General features: G+C 42.2%; 2 protein-coding genes across 3 annotated transcripts; one reads left to right on the top strand and one right to left on the bottom strand.

Moving 5' to 3' along the window:
- Positions 1 to 1,059: 1,059 nt before the first annotated feature.
- pabpn1 (poly(A) binding protein, nuclear 1) lies at positions 1,060 to 12,758 on the top strand. 2 transcript variants are annotated; one of them, XM_080855597.1, is made up of 7 exons: positions 1,060 to 1,496; positions 3,459 to 3,567; positions 4,172 to 4,239; positions 4,476 to 4,582; positions 5,422 to 5,509; positions 6,233 to 6,381; positions 12,108 to 12,758. In XM_080855597.1, the coding sequence occupies exons 1-7, from the start codon at positions 1,362 to 1,364 to the stop codon at positions 12,292 to 12,294; spliced, it is 843 nt and encodes a 280-aa protein (XP_080711723.1). In that variant the 5' UTR covers positions 1,060 to 1,361; the 3' UTR covers positions 12,295 to 12,758. The 2 variants fall into 2 exon arrangements, with proteins under 2 accessions (XP_080711723.1, XP_080711724.1); XM_080855598.1 differs by having other exon boundaries at positions 10,902 to 12,251.
- Positions 12,759 to 13,709: 951 nt separating this feature from the next.
- On the bottom strand, positions 13,710 to 16,431 carry ngdn (neuroguidin, EIF4E binding protein). The gene is made up of 11 exons (XM_080854969.1): positions 16,403 to 16,431; positions 16,069 to 16,128; positions 15,849 to 15,920; positions 15,608 to 15,745; positions 15,432 to 15,516; positions 15,270 to 15,322; positions 15,042 to 15,159; positions 14,614 to 14,788; positions 14,189 to 14,336; positions 14,048 to 14,108; positions 13,710 to 13,846 (listed from the first exon to the last, which is right to left on the bottom strand). The coding sequence occupies exons 1-11, from the start codon at positions 16,424 to 16,426 to the stop codon at positions 13,827 to 13,829; spliced, it is 954 nt and encodes a 317-aa protein (XP_080711095.1). The 5' UTR covers positions 16,427 to 16,431; the 3' UTR covers positions 13,710 to 13,826.
- Positions 16,432 to 17,058: the final 627 nt, after the last annotated feature.

Raw genomic sequence — 17,058 nt, 5'->3', positions numbered from 1 at the left:
CACATTGTTGTCCGGAGTCCTTGTCTCAATAACCATGTCAAGAACTGAGTTTTTTTCCCCCACTGCATGCCCAGAAACATCAGTTATGCCAGCAAAACAGAGGACACCACCATGACCCATGGTGTGCTCAGCTCCACATTGATGACAGTGAGAGATGTATTGGTTGCATTATTTTGTGTCAAGTAGGCCTAGTCTTACAGTAATGCTGGCTTATTTGATGTACCCAACCAATCTGGTAAACTCTTGCCATGTAGGTGTTATCCAGTGGATTAAATGAGAAAACTCCTTTGTTTTTAAAGTCTACGTTTTTGAATGTAATAATGGTCTTGCCTCTCTTCCTTCCCACTTTGGCATTATGCAGGTTTTATTAAGTGTTCTTGTCTCAGACCATTGAAAGGTTCCCCCAGAACACCTGAAAGCTGTTAATATACACGTGATGTACTAAATCTCACAGATTTAGCAAGAATGCTTTTAAATGAGCAGTTCATGTGCCTTCGTCGTGTCCTTTATGAAATAATTATAAACGTTCTTGTGTCTTTTCAAAATTCCTCTGTCTGCTCACTCTTTATTAATTATTTGTTCTGAAAAGCATATAATGTATAATTTCAGTTCCACATACATCTTTTCACACAAGGACATTTGCAGATGTATATCATGTTTGGCTATTTTTCTTTATTATTTGGCCTATCGATCTCTTTTAGAATGAATTAGCCTATATTCGATACCAGTTTTAACTGTCGGCTACTGCCCAAGTCGGTGAATAAAAGTGCTGACCGCCTCCCAAGCCGAACCTACGACATACACGTAGACAAGCCTACACTGCCCTCAACTGAATGGAGATGAGAATCCGGATGAATGACGTTATTGTCGTCGAATTGTAGTTTGAATTGTAAAACCAAATTAGCAAGAGGACAGAACTGCTCTGCCATAGACCCAATCATAACTCTCAAAACGATGTGGAGGCGTGTCTATAATGGGCCACTGACGAATAAGCAATCAATTGTGTCGCCCGCAGTGATCTGAAACTCCACCCCCGGCATCCATTTCTGTTCTGGAAGACACGGTGCTCGCGAAGAAAATCGTTGCTTTTAACATTTATTTTAATGTAATTTTCAGACAATCGGGCTCTGTCTTACGAAAATAACACAGTAAAACCAGCCGGTCTGAGTCGTCACATTTTTCTGTCTGAGAAATCGTACAGGCTTTCGAATCGAGGCGGGCCTTTATTCCCCATTTTAACTTTCCTGAGCGGCGTTTTCCGCGTTTTTTTTTCACTCGCTAGCCCCACTCACTCTCCCCTCCGTGTGAGTAGGGGCCTGTAGTGTAGCCACGAGGCGTGTTGGACCAGCGGGAATCGGGCGATGGCGGAGTTTGGTAACGGACTGGCGGAGGAATCTCTGCTGGACTCAGATCCAGGGCACACAGAACTGGAAGATCCAGGTGTTGGCGATGAAGAACCAGGATTAGATGAGGGAGAGTCCGGCATTGAGGACCCGGTGAGTGAAGGACACAACGTTAGGTACGCCTAGCTGTATGGCGTGTCTCATTGGAAGCCAGTATAACATCTTTAAATATATTAATTTTGTTTCAAGGCGAGTTAGTGCTAAAGGTATACAAGTAATTAAACTCGTGCTACACAGCGTGCAACTGCTACCGCCGGGTTGAGTAATCCGCCATTGTGGCTCGCGCAGTGCAGCAGAATTGGCTGGTGACATGCGTGGTGTTGGCGGCCATGTTGGCGCAGCGTTGGTTGTGGTTCCCTGCACCAGAGCTGTCGACCTAGTGGGGGAAAAAAAATCTTCGTCGCAAAAATGCGAGACGGAGATGTAAGAGTCAGGGGCGAGGATAGGACAGGCCGCCATTAGCAGCAGTGTGAGTCTATCCGCAGAGAAGGAACGAGTTGACGGTAAACACGCCTCCTTTCTTATCCGAATTGTGTCTGTTTACAAAAAGCTTTTCATTGTGGTGCTAGCAAAGACATGTTCTTACGTTGTCAACTTTTTGGAAGGATGTGATAATTGCCAGTCGTAGGCAAGCTAGCTAACCGGTTTTGCCAAGCTAATATAAACGTTATGCGGCACTGACATCAGTGAACATACTTGCAGTTGAGAGTTTATTTGCAAGCAGGTTAGGGTGATGCGACTATCACTGGGAGCCACAATTGGCCCTCTTGTTAGCCACCCAGGGACATTGTGAGATGGTCGGCGAGTAAGCTAACGTTGGTTAATCACTGAGATGAAATGGCAGATTTTATCCTATTAAATCATTGCAACATTAATGTTGGATAGCTATACAACGTGCTACTTAATGTAGTTGTTGCCAGCAAAGGTTAAGTTGCAGAAACTCTGTCATTATAACCACTAGAGATGCTAATACAAATACATATATTTTCTTTTGATTTAGAATGCGTTGGTGCATCTTAAGGTACATATACTTAGCCAGCCAATTAACGTTATTTGAAACATTTGATTTTAATCCACGAAGATGGGTGGCGTGTGTATGATGTAGGTAGCTCAAGACATGGGGTGCGGTACTCCAGAGACTGCATCTTTTTTTCCCCTTGCAGAATGTGGTCTTTTCCAGGGAAGATGTGCACCAGACATATTTTTTATGATTGTGTCGTGGTATCAAGTAGCAAATGCTAAATGTTTACAATCAGGTTAATGATATGGGATTAATGGTAACTGTTGAATATGTCGCTTGAAGAAATCAGATGTGGTGTGGTGTGTCCTTAATGTGGCATCATCAAGACCTAGACTGGGTTAAAGTGTGATGAGAAGAGAGGGCAGCACATGCGAGTCGATCTATCCTAGGATGGAGCTGGAGCGACCCTCGCTGCCCTGCAATGCAGCAGAGATGGGAGGGCAGGCTCGAACTAAAGTGTGTGCGTGCATGTGTGTGCGAGATTGTATGTGTTCGTGTGAGGGGATGCCACCGTGCATGCGGCCTGCCTCGGGTCGGTAGCGCCCACGACAGTGGTGCTGCAGCAGCGACGGGTGCGTCTTTGCTGAGTGGACAGTCTGAAGTTGAATGGTTAATGGACGTGCCTCTGAAAGACCTCGGCCCATTATCGTGTCTGTGTGTACGTGCGTGCCTTCGGTTTGCCCGTGGTGGCTGCTGGAACGGGGTCAAACGAGGCTGCAGCCTCTGTGGTGTAAAGCCCCGACGTGACTGAGATGAACGTGCCGGCGTCCATGGTTTTTTACCACCTCCACTGTTGGGAATTGTGCTTAATTTTGGATCCTCACAATTCACTGATGTTTTAAGCACGCTCATGATTTAAGAAACCAGACATAAAATACTGTGTGTATGTATGCCATTGGGAAAGGGTCTGGTTTTGTGGTATGCTATATTAAGAGGAATTAATTAGTCGTAAGTATTGATGTGTTGTACAGTCTAAATTTGGTTTTCCTTTCCTCCCCTCCCCTCTTCCTTTCTGTCTACTCCTCTCTGCATAGGAACTGGAGGCGATCAAAGCCCGGGTGCGAGAGATGGAGGAGGAAGCAGAGAAGTTGAAGGAGCTACAGAACGAGGTGGAGAAACAGATGAACCTGAGTCCTCCACCCAGTGAGTGTGTGTGTGTGTGTGTGTGTGTGTGAGTGAAGCCAATGGAGGATAGTGCATGGAGATGTGTGTCGTGCAGGACAAGGAGAGCACTGCAGTCAAGTCAATGCACAGATAAGTAGTGCTGCATCAGAGATTGCAATATGCACCAGTTGCATCTAGTACATGGAGACCAAGACCACTCTGTCCAGTTTTGGAACCAGGGGAACTTTATTGGCATCTGTTGTGGCTTAAAAGGCATTATGTTAAACAGACTTGTAGTCACCTTACCAGGCATTTGTGTTTAAAGTATGAAACTGTGCATTTATGCTAATCTAAGACACAAGACTACCCCCTTTGATTTAATACACGAATGACAGGTTGTCTGGCACCTAACCTTTTACAGTATCCGGTTAGATGCTAAAAAGTCAGCATTCCATTGTCCTGGTACCTGTGCAAGAGTTGAATCATCATCATTAGTGTATAGCTTGTGATTATAACCAGTATTTTTTTTTTCTTGAAATGCATCCACAAATATTCATTGTGTTGTCAGTTGCCATGTGGTAAAAGAACGGGTATAATGAGTGCGAGTGGCAAACTAACTGTGGTCCTGTGGTCCTTTTTCCAGCTGGTCCTGTCATCATGTCCATTGAAGAGAAAATGGAGGCGGATGGGAGGTCAATCTACGTTGGAAACGTAAGCCTGAATTTAGTGCTTTAAATCCTGTTTAGGTTGCGTACCGAATCTTTTGAATGTTTCTCCAGCTGCAGTTTTTATGACAAACAACACATTTCCACGACTAGCACTGATTTGTGTAGTTCATTGCATTTAAAGGAACAGTGTGTAGTTTTTATTGTCCTAATGTATAAACACCAAATATGCAGAGGCTAAAAACCAATATCACGACTATTCCTTCTCGCTCTGTCCACCAGGTGGACTATGGCGCAACTGCAGAGGAGCTTGAAGCTCACTTCCACGGCTGCGGATCCGTAAACAGAGTCACTATCCTGTGTGACAAGTACACAGGCCACCCCAAAGGGTAAGGCACCACCACCACTGCTGCCTTTTGTCTGCCGTTTGTCGTGTGGGAATGTATTGGATTAAAGTGTAAGTGTGTAATGCTAGTCTTTGGGTAACTATCAATGTTGCCAGCTGCAACAGAATGATACAGGTCCTGGATCAGAGCTGGTGGTACAGACACATTTGATTTAAAAATAAGATAAGGAGATTTACTTGAGTCTATTTGAACTGAAACTCTTATTGTCTTTGCCAAAAATGCCTTTGTATCATTTAGTTGTATATTTCATATGTGACTTAAATGTCCTGGTCCATTTGTAAGACCATATTTAAGATGGCTGAGGACCCTTCTTCCATAGAGTTGTGTGCTGTGGGTCATTAGGTATTGCTGTTTTCTGGCCTGCTTAAATAATGCAGAGCTTCTTCCTTTTGGCTAGTTTGGCAAATATCAGTAACACTGCTGCTGTCTAAAGTAGACAGGTGGGTTTAGGAAGGCTAGTTGCCTGGGAGGTTGTCCCCTGTAGTTGTCCTACAAAAAGCATGCGGTAGCTATGTAGGTCAGCATTTGGGCTGACTGCCTTTGGACATCTCACTCTTTATTACAGTTCATTGAGTTTTCGGGGTATCTGATCCACACCCAGTATGGGGAGCTGCAACAGCATTCCAGTAGATTGGAAAGGCAGCAAGACTGAAGTAGTGAACTGTGTTCTTCCATAGTCCTAAATTAACCTCATGAAAATGCATTACAAAGATGATCTTTGCCTCTTGCATTAAGCATCTATTTTATTACCTTACATATTGATTCTAAAAAAGTATCTTGAAATGAGTATTCATTTTTTCGTATGTTTCGTCTGGTTTCAGGTTTGCGTACATCGAGTTTGCAGATAAGGAGTCTGTGCGGACAGCCATGGCACTAGATGAATCCCTATTTAGAGGACGGCAGATAAAGGTGAGTGTCATCCTCGCACGGGTGTTTTCTCCATCTTAAACATCCAAGGGCAAGTCATTTATCAATATTATCAATCATGTTATTGGACTGCTTCGAGCACGAGCAGCTTCTCACAGACACCAATGATACCATTCTTGTATGCACCCTTGTCACATTTTTATTTTGCAGATATAACAAGACTTGTGTAAATATTATTTGGCACATTGAATTACTTACATTACTGAATTTGATCTCTATATAGTCTCCTGTCATAGGGGTTCTGGTGAAGACCAAATTAAAGATTCTCTTTGAAAGCTTATAGTCTGAACTGTTTGAGTGGAGTGGATACAAATCCATTATTGTTGAGTTGCCATTGTCCTTCTTCAGAGGTTTGAATCCAAAACTAAGTAATCTCATCAGCTCCATTTGAACACGGAAGGTAAATGTAGACTATGAATAGAGAGAATTAACAGTATTCTTGTTTATAGTTCACAGTTGAGTGACCTTGTCTCTGACAATTTCCTGCTGGTTTAATAAAAATGAGGATGAATAATTAAAGTAACAATTATCTGTGTTGATGTTCAGAAAGATCATCAAAACAGTCATCATAAGTGTGTCTTGTTGTGAGTGTGTACATTGCAAAGTCCTGTGCAACTTTAAATTATTATTTTTTTAAAGTAAAAACTAATAAATTAGTGACGTAAAAGAATGATTAACTCAGGCGTTTTCCCCCTCTTTCGTCAGGTCGGCGCTAAGAGAACGAACCGGCCAGGAATCAGCACCACAGACCGCGGGTTTCCCCGCGCTCGGTTCCGCTCGCGGGTGAACTTCTCGTCCCGGTCGCGCTACTACAGCGGGTACACGCCACCCAGAGGCAGAGGACGGGCCTTCAGGTGAGGGCAGCCCCCCAGTTTCACTTTCTCACGCACGTGTACACACAGATACACAAATACTAATACACACACGGGGGGAGGTGGGATACGTGAAGGGTAACAATGGTTGAAGTGTAGACAGTTAAAGGGAAACTCTGGGAGTTTTTAACCCTGGACCCCATTTGCCCATTTTGTTTGTGTCCAATTTTTTACTATGGACAAAAACGATCGAAATTTGTCCAGTATTGAGTTACAACACTATAATTGCCAACCGGCAAACGGTTATACAATGTTATCCCATGGGGCATGCGTGCACATCTGCTACTGACAGGCTCATGTTGTAATTATCTGACTATCCTCATGATCTGTTTGAAAGGGTCCCTACTAGGGGTGGGTATTGCCAAAGAAGTCACGATTCGATTCGTATCACGATTCACATGCCACGATGCGATTATATCACGATGCATCGCGATACTTGAATCATTGCGATGCATTGCGATGTATTGCGAATTTTCACTGAACACTGTTAGAAAAAAATTAAGCCATTACCAGTGGCTGACTGGCTGTGTATGATCTGGATAGTGTGTTCAATTGATAACTCAAAGCAACTCAGTTCATACATAGCTGTATTTATTTAAACGACTTTTGGAGGTTACTTAACACAAATATTATTATTACTGGATACACTGCATGTTTTGTTTATGAATGACTTGTCGCAGTATCGCGCGGCCGTAAATGCTTGATGTTCGCCAACCATCATGCAATAAAAAAAAAAAAAAGGTTTTTTTTTTTTTTTTTTAATTCATAATCGATACTTGGCGTCAACAATCGATGCAGTAGATCGTGAAAATTAGAATCGCGATGCATCGTCATGACGATTATTTGGCACACCCCTAGTCCCTACAGAGATAGACTTGCGTCCGTTTACCTCAATAACTGTAAAGAAACTGTAGGAAATGTTTTTAGTCATTTTCTACTGGAACTTAAACAACACAAACTGCCATTTTCGTCAGTTTCTTCACAGTTATTGAGGTAAACACACACAGATCTATCGCTGTAGGAATCCTTTCCATATTTTCAAACACTTATAATAACATTACGAGCCTGTCAATGGCAAACAAGCTGTTTACTTTGACACAATGCTTGCCTCATGTGATTACATTGTATAGCCGTTTTGCGGTTGCCAGTTATATAGCATTCCTACTCAATACTGGGCCAATTTTGAACGTTAATTGTCCTGAGTAATAGTTTGGACTCAAAAATATCAACAAAAAAAAGTCCCTGGTTAAAAAAGCACAAAGGTACCCCTTAAGTTGGAGAATTAGTCAGGGAAAGTATAAAGGATGATTGAAGATTGGGTTCTTGAGAGAAAGACATGAAGGCAATTGTGTAGACAGAGTTTTTTAAGGAAAGGATGAATGTAGAGTAGGCATTGGTGAGGGAACTGCAGCATCTGATCCATTCTGGTCCTCCAGAAGGTCTTCCCCCACTCACTTGTTAAAAGAGTTCAGGCGATCTAGAAGTAAGTGTGCCTAGTTGAAGTTTTGGCTAAAACTCTTTTGTTCTGATAGTGATTTGGAGGGAATATTTGGCACCATAGTTAAACAATGTTTACTTTGTAACTGGGGGAGAGAGTAAAGTACACACGGAGAAGGACCTGCTCTAGATTTTTACTCCAGTCGAGCAGCTGCTTGCTTTATATAGATATATATGCTATGGCTGAGTAGTCTGTGTATGTAAATAAAGGTCTGGTCATTCCAGTACTATTCTAGGGCAGGTCAATGCTATTCTCCTCCAGCCTGGGTCTAACTACCAGGCAGTTGCACTCGCCAGACAGTTACAAAGCACTGTTTTACTGAATAATAACCTGGCTATTGAAGGGTACATAAAACCCAATAGTCTCCATTCTTGAATAGCAGCGGCGTCTTCATTGAGAGGCATTATTAGAGAACAGTGTGAGTCTTTTGTGAGCTGGGTGCGACCTTCATCTCAAGGATGACGGCCATCAGTCACCAACAGGCAGGTGTAGTGTGTTGGAATCACCACGCATTCTTTTAGCTACAACGTCACAAGTGTTGAAAAGATAAAATAAGGTCGAAATTAACTCCAATCACCAAAGCATTGAAGGCTCCACACCCAGGATGTGTTAGCTGAATTCCTCAGTGGTTGTCTATCTTGGTCCAAAAGACGAGGTTAGGGTTCACAATGGGGTGATGTACTGCTCAGCTCTGATTGACTTGTCCCAATTGACGGTTGTCTGGACCTTGGCAGTGCATGTGTGAGGGGCAGGCTTTTTATGTGAGTGTGGCACATGGACTGATGTAATTCAGTCATGACTGGGTAACAGGGTAAGGTGTTACAGGTGATGGGCAAAAGGACATGGGTGTCTTATCTGTTAGTCCTATTTCTGGCTTTTGAATACGTATAGGTTTAATAGTATTTTACATTTTAATTTGTCTCAGGACTGCTTGGTAAACATCCTTACCTTGTAATGCGTTTGTCATATTGTTGTGTCGCCACACACACACGTGCACTCACCTGTGTACATTCACAGTTCTGTTCCCTCCTGCCTCCTCCCTCCCCACCCAAATGTGTGTTCTCTTATTTTATTTATTAGCTTCATTTTCAGTTTATTTTCATGCATTTCTCTTTTTTGGTTGAATGGAAGGCTTCAACCAATACAGGTGTTTCCATGCATGAACATGCACACACAGACATGATGGTCACATTGCAAACACCATCAACACACATCCTCTCCCAGTCATGTCTTCATCCGTTGCAAACCCTGGTGCAGACGTGAGAGGTAGTGAGCAGGCTGGTGAGCGTCTGCTCGCCATAGCGTTCAGGGGCCCAAACAGTGATTTCCGCTAAATGGCATCTCATCCAAACCATAAGCTCGGGCATTAAGTAAGCTTTGCTGAGCTAAAAGCGTTAGTGTCCTCCAGCTGTCACTGATGATGCTGGGCGGTTAAATATCTAATTTTAATTGACTGTATTTAATGAATGGAAAAAAACTTTGACATCTCAAATTGATTGAAGCCCTAGTGTGACATTCAGTGGCTGGGTGCTTTGCGTCGCACCGCTGGTGTACAGCTCTGGAGTGGTCAATTCTCAGATCAATTGAAACAAACCGGTCTTGATGTTGACGAGCATTCATCAGCCCCCAGCAACCTCTCACTCTGCTCTGCTTTTTAATTCATTCATGATCTTATTTCTTTAAAGTATTGCTGTAAAGACACACGCACATCCCTGTTCACTGAACATGCATTGCAGTAGCCTGGGCGTAAGCCGCTACTGCCGCTGCATTGGGTAAGCTGGGCTCACCAGAGGCCCTCCCAAACCCACTTGGGTGCATGTCCATGTGACTCTCATCTGACCAATCACAAACAGAATGGAGGGTTCATTCCTGCAGCCTGATATTGACCTCTGAACTCTGATCTGACCTCCAGTGTCACCTCCAGCTTCGAGCCCTGACATTTTAGGGAGCGCTGGAGTGTTCTACTTTAAAAGAGAGGGGTGGTCTGGGGGGGGTGTTGTAAATGCCAAGCAAGCTGTGTTGGTTTTGTATAGCGGTTGTAATGGATGCCCATGTAGTGTTATATATATATATATTGTGTGTGTGTGTGTGTGTGTGTGTGTGGCCAGCAGGCTGTTTTGAGATTTCAAACCAATTGAAAGTATGCAGATGTGTGTATGCACCATGTTAAGAATGGGGTGAGTGTCTGTATTTGCTGTATTGTGCCGTGATCTGTTATTGGTCAGGCACATTGTTGTTGGTGTGTGTGTGTGTGTGTGTGTGTGTGTGTGTGTGTGTGTTTGTTTTAAATTACAAAGCACATCACTGCCCAATGTGTAGTGTTTGGTTACGTGGATATATGGGACAGTTTTTTTTCTTTTCTAGCTTGTTTAGGTTTCTATTGGTGTGGTTTGTGTATGTGTGTGCAGTTTTTGCCCATAAGTCTTGGATGGGTGTTGCTTGTGTTTACTTGTGGGGCAGTTGATGTCTGTCCCCAGGGATCTCTCCCTACAGAGACCACAGGAGCCGCCCTTACACAGAGAGAGAGAGAAAGAGGGAGAGAGTGCCTTCACTGCCCCCCCTTCCCTGCCCCCCAACACAGGCGCACACACACACACACACACACACACACTAATCTGTTGTAGCCGCGCACACAGCTTTAGCATTGGAGAACCTCCTTCAGTGTCTCCGACCAGTTGAATTATTTTGCACACAGTTGATCATTGTGATTATTGTTTATGCCTGTAAAGGCCTTAATCACAAGAACGGTATACATTTTACATATATGATATTTGTGTATACCTTTTTACAGATGAAATTATGCACCATTGATTTGTATCTCATCCTTTTTCCACTTTTTCAAGTATTGATGACCAACCTCGCTGACCCAAACACAACCAGACACGCACTACTGCACCATACATGACAATTGGTGTTTTTATCTCAAATCAAACCAACCAACAACATTTTAAAGAAATAATGAAGAAAAAAAACTCACCCTCTTTTTCTCTCTCTTTTTTTCCAGGGGCCGAGGGCGATCAACATCGTGGTATTCCCCTTACTAATAACACCCCCCCCCCACCCCCACCCCCCCTTTACTATCATATCTCCCTATTCCCTTAACAAAAAAAAGAAAAGAAAAAAAGTCCCGCCCCCCTCCCCCCAGTAAATGAAGAAAAAAAAATCTCAGAAGAAAAAAAGACAAAAAAGAGGAGAAAAAAAAAAAGAGCCTCTCCTGGACAGACAGACAGACAGGCTGGCTGGCTGGCTGGCTGCAGTGTGCGATTGTGTGTGCGCGTGCGTGTGCGGACGTGGTGCGGTCATCCTGGTAAGGTATCAAGTGGCCGTTTGGGGGAGCTTGGGTGGCATTTTCTTTCCTGATCTGTTGATTATTTTTTGTTTTGTTTTTGTTTTTGAAAAAAAAAAAAAAAAGAAAAAAAGATGTTATCTCAGGCTGCAGATGTCTCCTTGGTCTGGTTGTGAACCCCCTCTCTCACCCCCACTTCTCTCTCACACCAAATACAGCCTTTCTCCTGTTTTGTGTTCCACGTACATCGAGAAAAAAAAGCAAAGTTGCAAGAAGAAAGAAAAGAAAAAAAGATTACTGTACATTTGAATATGTGAACTTTGAATAGCAAAGAATGTTGTTTAATTTTTTTAAGTTGTGATATTGGAGTATCATATATTCCTTTCTTTTGTTTTTCTTTCTCCTCCCTCCCTCCCCCCTCCTTTTTTGTACTCTACGAAGCAGTTGCCACTCATCTTCTGCCCCTCCTTTCAACCCGTCGCTGTTTTGGTTTGCGTTCCTCTCTTCCTACTGGTTCATCTCTCGCTCGCCTGCGTTCAGTCCCCTCCTCCCCAGAGGTCACATGATGGCCCTTTCAGTGTTCAGTGGTTCATGCTCATTTGGTTGTTTCCACACTCATCTGTCGTTCTTCTCGGGCCCCCTTGCCGTAGCATTCATCATTGTTTTTGTAGAAAAGCATGGCCAAAAACACGTCTGCCATCTTCACTGTTTTGACTTCTTTCTTCTTTTTTTTTTTTTCCCTGCAAAGTAACCCCCTCCCTAACTTTTTTCCCCCTCATGGAGTCCCACTTAATGTGTCTGAACCACTCTCCCCATAACTCTTACTGTCACCCTTCTACCCTCTGTCCTTCTCCATCTCTCTCTGTCTCTCTTTTACCTCTATCTATCTCTCTCTGTATATTAGACCACTTCTTGTCGTTTCAGGTTTCAGGACCAGTGGAGGCTGACTTCCCCTCCTCAAGTGGCGGCGGCCCCCAATGTTTCGGCGGCCTCTCTCTCTCTCTCCGCTCCCGCTATGCACACTCACCCCATTCTGTCCGTGTGGGGGGGCGGGGGTGGGGGGCAGGGCGACCACCGGCCCACTGGTATTTACTACAACAACAAGCGCTGAGCTCACTCAAAACACACACACACACACACACACACACTGACATAGAAACATCGACACAGAAACATCGGCAGACACACACACACACACTTATATAGAAGCGCACGCACATACGTACACGAACACTAGGCCAACGCACGGCACACATCCCACCACATATAATAATATATATATATATATAAATATATATAAATACAGAGAGGATGAGCAAGGCAAGAGCAACACCCCACTAACGGCGGCGGTGGCTGAGTGGATGGGGAGGGAGGAAGATGCAGAAGGGGAGTGGAGAGAGGGGGAAGGTGGGGAGGGTTCCAGGGCCCCGGCCCCTGTCTCTCTCTCTCTCTCTCTGTTTCTGTCTTGTCTGTCTCTCTCTTTTCTCTTTCAGTGCGCAGGGCAGACATGGCACGGCAGGACATCTTAGTGAGAGGGTGTGGCTCTAGGCATCAATTTATTTAACGGTGGAGAGCAGGGCGGGGCTTTTATTTCTTTGGGGTGGGGCGGGGTTTGTGTGGAAAGGTTTGGTTTTTTTTGAGACGGGGAGCGGGTTTGAACACAAAAAAAGAGAAGATGTTTTGCTTTTTTTTATTTTATTTTATTTTTAACCCATGAGTCTGTAATTAGAAAAAAAATAAAAATAAAAAGAACATTGTGTAAAAACAAGTTGAGGTTAAGTGTTTTTCTTCCTGTATTTAATTATTATTTCTTCCAATGTCTATCTCTGGGTTTTGCTTTGACTGAAATTTTCCTTATTTTATAGTATGTATAGTAGTAGGTTTCATTTTAATTTAGCTATTTTAAAGCAGCAATAAGTAGTTCTGTTCCAAAACAAGCAAGCTTATAACCTAAAAGGCATGCATAAATCTTGTGAACGCCACCAACAGTCCACTTGGCACTAATAAAAGCTTGCTGACACACTAACTGGTGTCTTTTGGCAGTATAATTTGCAATGTCATCCATATCCTGGATGGCTAGTGGGAAAGACACAGGTTTGAATATATGCTTTCAAAATTAATTTGAGGATGGAATAATAGTTGCCTATTAAACCATACCTCAAGTGTCAAATTGTTGCTTTAAGATGCACATGAGAAACTTCTAATCTTAGTAACTACTACTGACGATAAGTGAAATATTGGTAGACAGCGCAGTGGATTTATGCATAACGAAAGTTGAAATCCAAGTAGAAATACGAAAATGTTGCTGATGAGAGAAATTCAGTTGCGCTTTACAAGTAGTTATTCTTAATGAGTAATTGCTAATGAAGGCGATCGTAACGTGTGTTTTGTGAATACAAATAAATCTGTGTCAATCAACTCACGGCAGTCAGTACATGAGTGGTACTTTGTTCAGAAAACAGATCATTTAATTGACCCTTATGATGGGTTTATATAAATGAAAAAAACTTGAAACAAAATTCATTTTGGACATTTATTCACCCATATGGCAACAGTGAAGCTGGAAATAATTATATACAGTAAACTGAAAACAAGTGAGCTGGTCTGTAGTGGAACTTCAGCTGTAGAGTTTATCAGCCATCTTTATCGATGCTTTTTGAAAGCTGTTGGAAGAACACAGAAAATCATATTAATCATCTTCACCTGAAGTGAGCACTTATCGCAACTGGAGTTTGTCTGTATTACAGTGAAAAGATGTATGCAATCCCTCAATGTCTAACTTGCACAAGCACATGTTCTCTAGATTTGGTTTCTTTAAATTTACACACCTGCCCAATTCTGGAATTGACAAAATGAAAACGTACCCTTTCTTTTTGTCTTCTTCTTCATCAGTTTCTTCTTTTTGGCGTGTGGTTTTTCCATATCCTACAATTGACAGCAGACATGGGTGATTAGAAATGATGTAACCACACACTAACAGGCTACAGGAGAAGACGTAGACATACCTGTCCCTCGCCCCCAATCAGTCCTGTGATGTCACCAAAGCGTGTGATGTTACTCAGCTGGGACGTCATTCCCACCAGTCCTCTCTTCTTGACCTTCTGGTCCCGGGTCATGCTGAGGCGAACCATCATGGTCTCCTCGTAGTTTTTCCTGTCGAACAGAAAGCTCTTCATTCAAAAAGTGCACTGGCAGTAGTCCAGTGAAGAACTACAAACACACCTCAGAGTTTATGTAAGTTTCAAGTAAGGTATAGAGACATTTCCACCTATTGGAGTCCATAGTACAATAACAGCCTTAATCCTGGACATTAGAACCAACATCTCATATTTAATACAAGTTTGAAACCGTAAAATTATTTGGTTTAAATTCAGTAGGAATTGGTTGAGATTTTACAAGTCCAGTTGGTCTGAAATCTGAATTTACTGACCTGTGCTGCTCTTCCCGACTCTCGCGTTCGGTCTGGAAGTCTTGCCGATCCCGGATCTCCTCAGGTGCGTCGCTGTACTGCTGCCGTAGTTCCTGGATAACAGAGCTGCGCAGGGCAGCACGTCTGTGCTTTTCTACCTGTTCCTTCTGCTTGTCCCCCTCTGTCAGGTCCCCATCTGGAGGGAAAAACAAGAAAAAAAATAGACAAAACCATAAGTGAAAAGAACAGACTAGTTCCAAGTTCTAAATCTTATTCAATTCAACCAAAGTGTATTGCTACATTCAAAACAAGTATATTGGGTGTTATATTTCAGATGTTTATATATATTTCTTACATAAAAACCTTTGCTGCCATTACAAGCTGCTGTTTCTCTTGACTCTCTTTCTTTGTTAAAATGTTGTTAGGTTAGGAAAAGGACCACACCGTACCGTAATGCATAGGGGCAATTCGGGGAGGTACATATTTCTTAGCAGAGGAGCCGTCCTTCTCAGAATCTCCAGTCTTCGTTTCACCGCCATCCTCATCAGAGCCCTCAGACTCACCCAGCTGGATAATCAAGAATAAAATATTTGAACTGATAATGAATAACACACACTATAAATAGGTTTGCATTACTCTGAAGAGTTCTGGCCAAGTGGAATTGGTAAATCACTTACTTTGCTGACAAGATTGTCAGGATTAGGGCGAAAATGCAGAGGATCATTTTTAGCTGATAACAATAGATAGAAAAAAACATGTCACAGTATGTAATCTTAGGTATAGCTAACATTATGTAACCTGTACACTCTGCAGCCATAACAGTTGTGTTAATATCTCACCAAGACTTCCAGTCACTGCTGTCCGGACCAATTTATCAATCTGATATTTCAACTTCTGATCCAGTGGACGCATCTTCTCTACAATCTAGAGGAAATGACCAAACCGCAAATATGGGACAATTCCAAGGAAAGGAGACAGACACATAACAGAGTCTGTAACATTGTTCAGTACCCACCGTTCTAATAGTAACAAGTCTATGGATGGCATCGTTATCTTTCAAGCTCTTTCCCTCCGATTTAACACTGATCAGATGTGTTACATCTTGGAGGTAGAACAACAGTAACTCGTACTTCAAGTCGAGGTAGGACAAACCCTACAACACAAGAATTTTGCAAATTAGTGACATACACTTTAAAATAATCAAATAGGGGTATGGTCAAGCGTAAAATAGTATTTAGCAAGATTCGTCTCGTTACCTTAGAAGTTTGATATGCTTTGTCCTTTACTTTCTTGATCAAATTTTGGACATGACTTGTGACTGACACAACCTTTATAAATGACACATAAAACATTATTGGAGAAACATTAACAATACAAATGATAACGCTAAATCAGCTACAGATTTACGTAATATAGGAAGTCTTCTTCCTACTTTAAGTATATGCCGCATGAAGACATCGTAGTGTAGAAACGTACCTGTTCTGTGAGGGTGTTCAACAATTTTACAGCAGCGGGCAAATCACTGTCGACCAAATCCTAGGAACACATATAATGATGTTATATGAAATGTGTTTCTTCCAAAGCCAAAGAAAATGCAGAGGTAACCGTTACATATGGATATAAACAATTGCCATTTCTATAAGCTAACTCTAGCTAGCATGCTACAGTTCATGGTGTATCACTCTTATCGTGAATTTGTGTTTTCTAAAAAATCTGGTAATGAAATATACGAAAGACTAATACGCTGGTTATAGATGTCTACCAAAACAACTTAGGGTGTTATTATAACTTTCCATGATCTGATACTCACGTTGCCATCCTGGGAGGCCGCCATTTTGATTTTAACACCGGAAGTATTGACAAATGACTACGGGAAGTGATATGAGACACAACACATTTTTTTGTTCGACTTTGTTATAAGTCATCTGTGCCCAAACTTTACTGCCATCTATTTATTTGATACTAAAGCAAGCAATTAGTATATGAAAAAAACCTAATAATGCTGCCCCACTGTTGGTTCTAAAGGCTATAGATTAATTTCTTAAAATGAAATCTTTTGAAACCAAAAATGAGAAAATTCACTTAGTTCAGTAGTTCATTTGACATGTAATATCCCTCCAGCTCCTGCCCCTGGGCCAGTTTGCTAAGGGTGAGTACAGTGAACAACCCCTATATTGTAGAATATTTCTTCTAGAAGCTAGACAGTTTAGCTATCAGTATCAAAGTGTTTGTCGGTTACTTTGGATTCAAAACAGCATTTTAACTTCGTCCAAAAATGTGTACAAACAACAACACACACAAGCCCCTCACACAGACACAACAGCAACACACAGAGCACACTCGTCCAAATATATTTGTTTTGTGTAATGTTATCCAACTATGAGATGTTTATAGACGTTCCAGCTTCATTTAGAAGATAACCCTTCCATAGAATAGATCAGCATTGCTTAATCAGCATTCTTTTGA

The sequence above is a fragment of the Sprattus sprattus genome (assembly GCF_963457725.1).
Source record: "Sprattus sprattus genome assembly, chromosome: 17".
NCBI classification, from domain to species: domain Eukaryota; kingdom Metazoa; phylum Chordata; class Actinopteri; order Clupeiformes; family Clupeidae; genus Sprattus; species Sprattus sprattus.
Note: the sequence above shows the minus strand (reverse complement) of the source record. Positions and strands in the feature narration are given on the sequence as shown.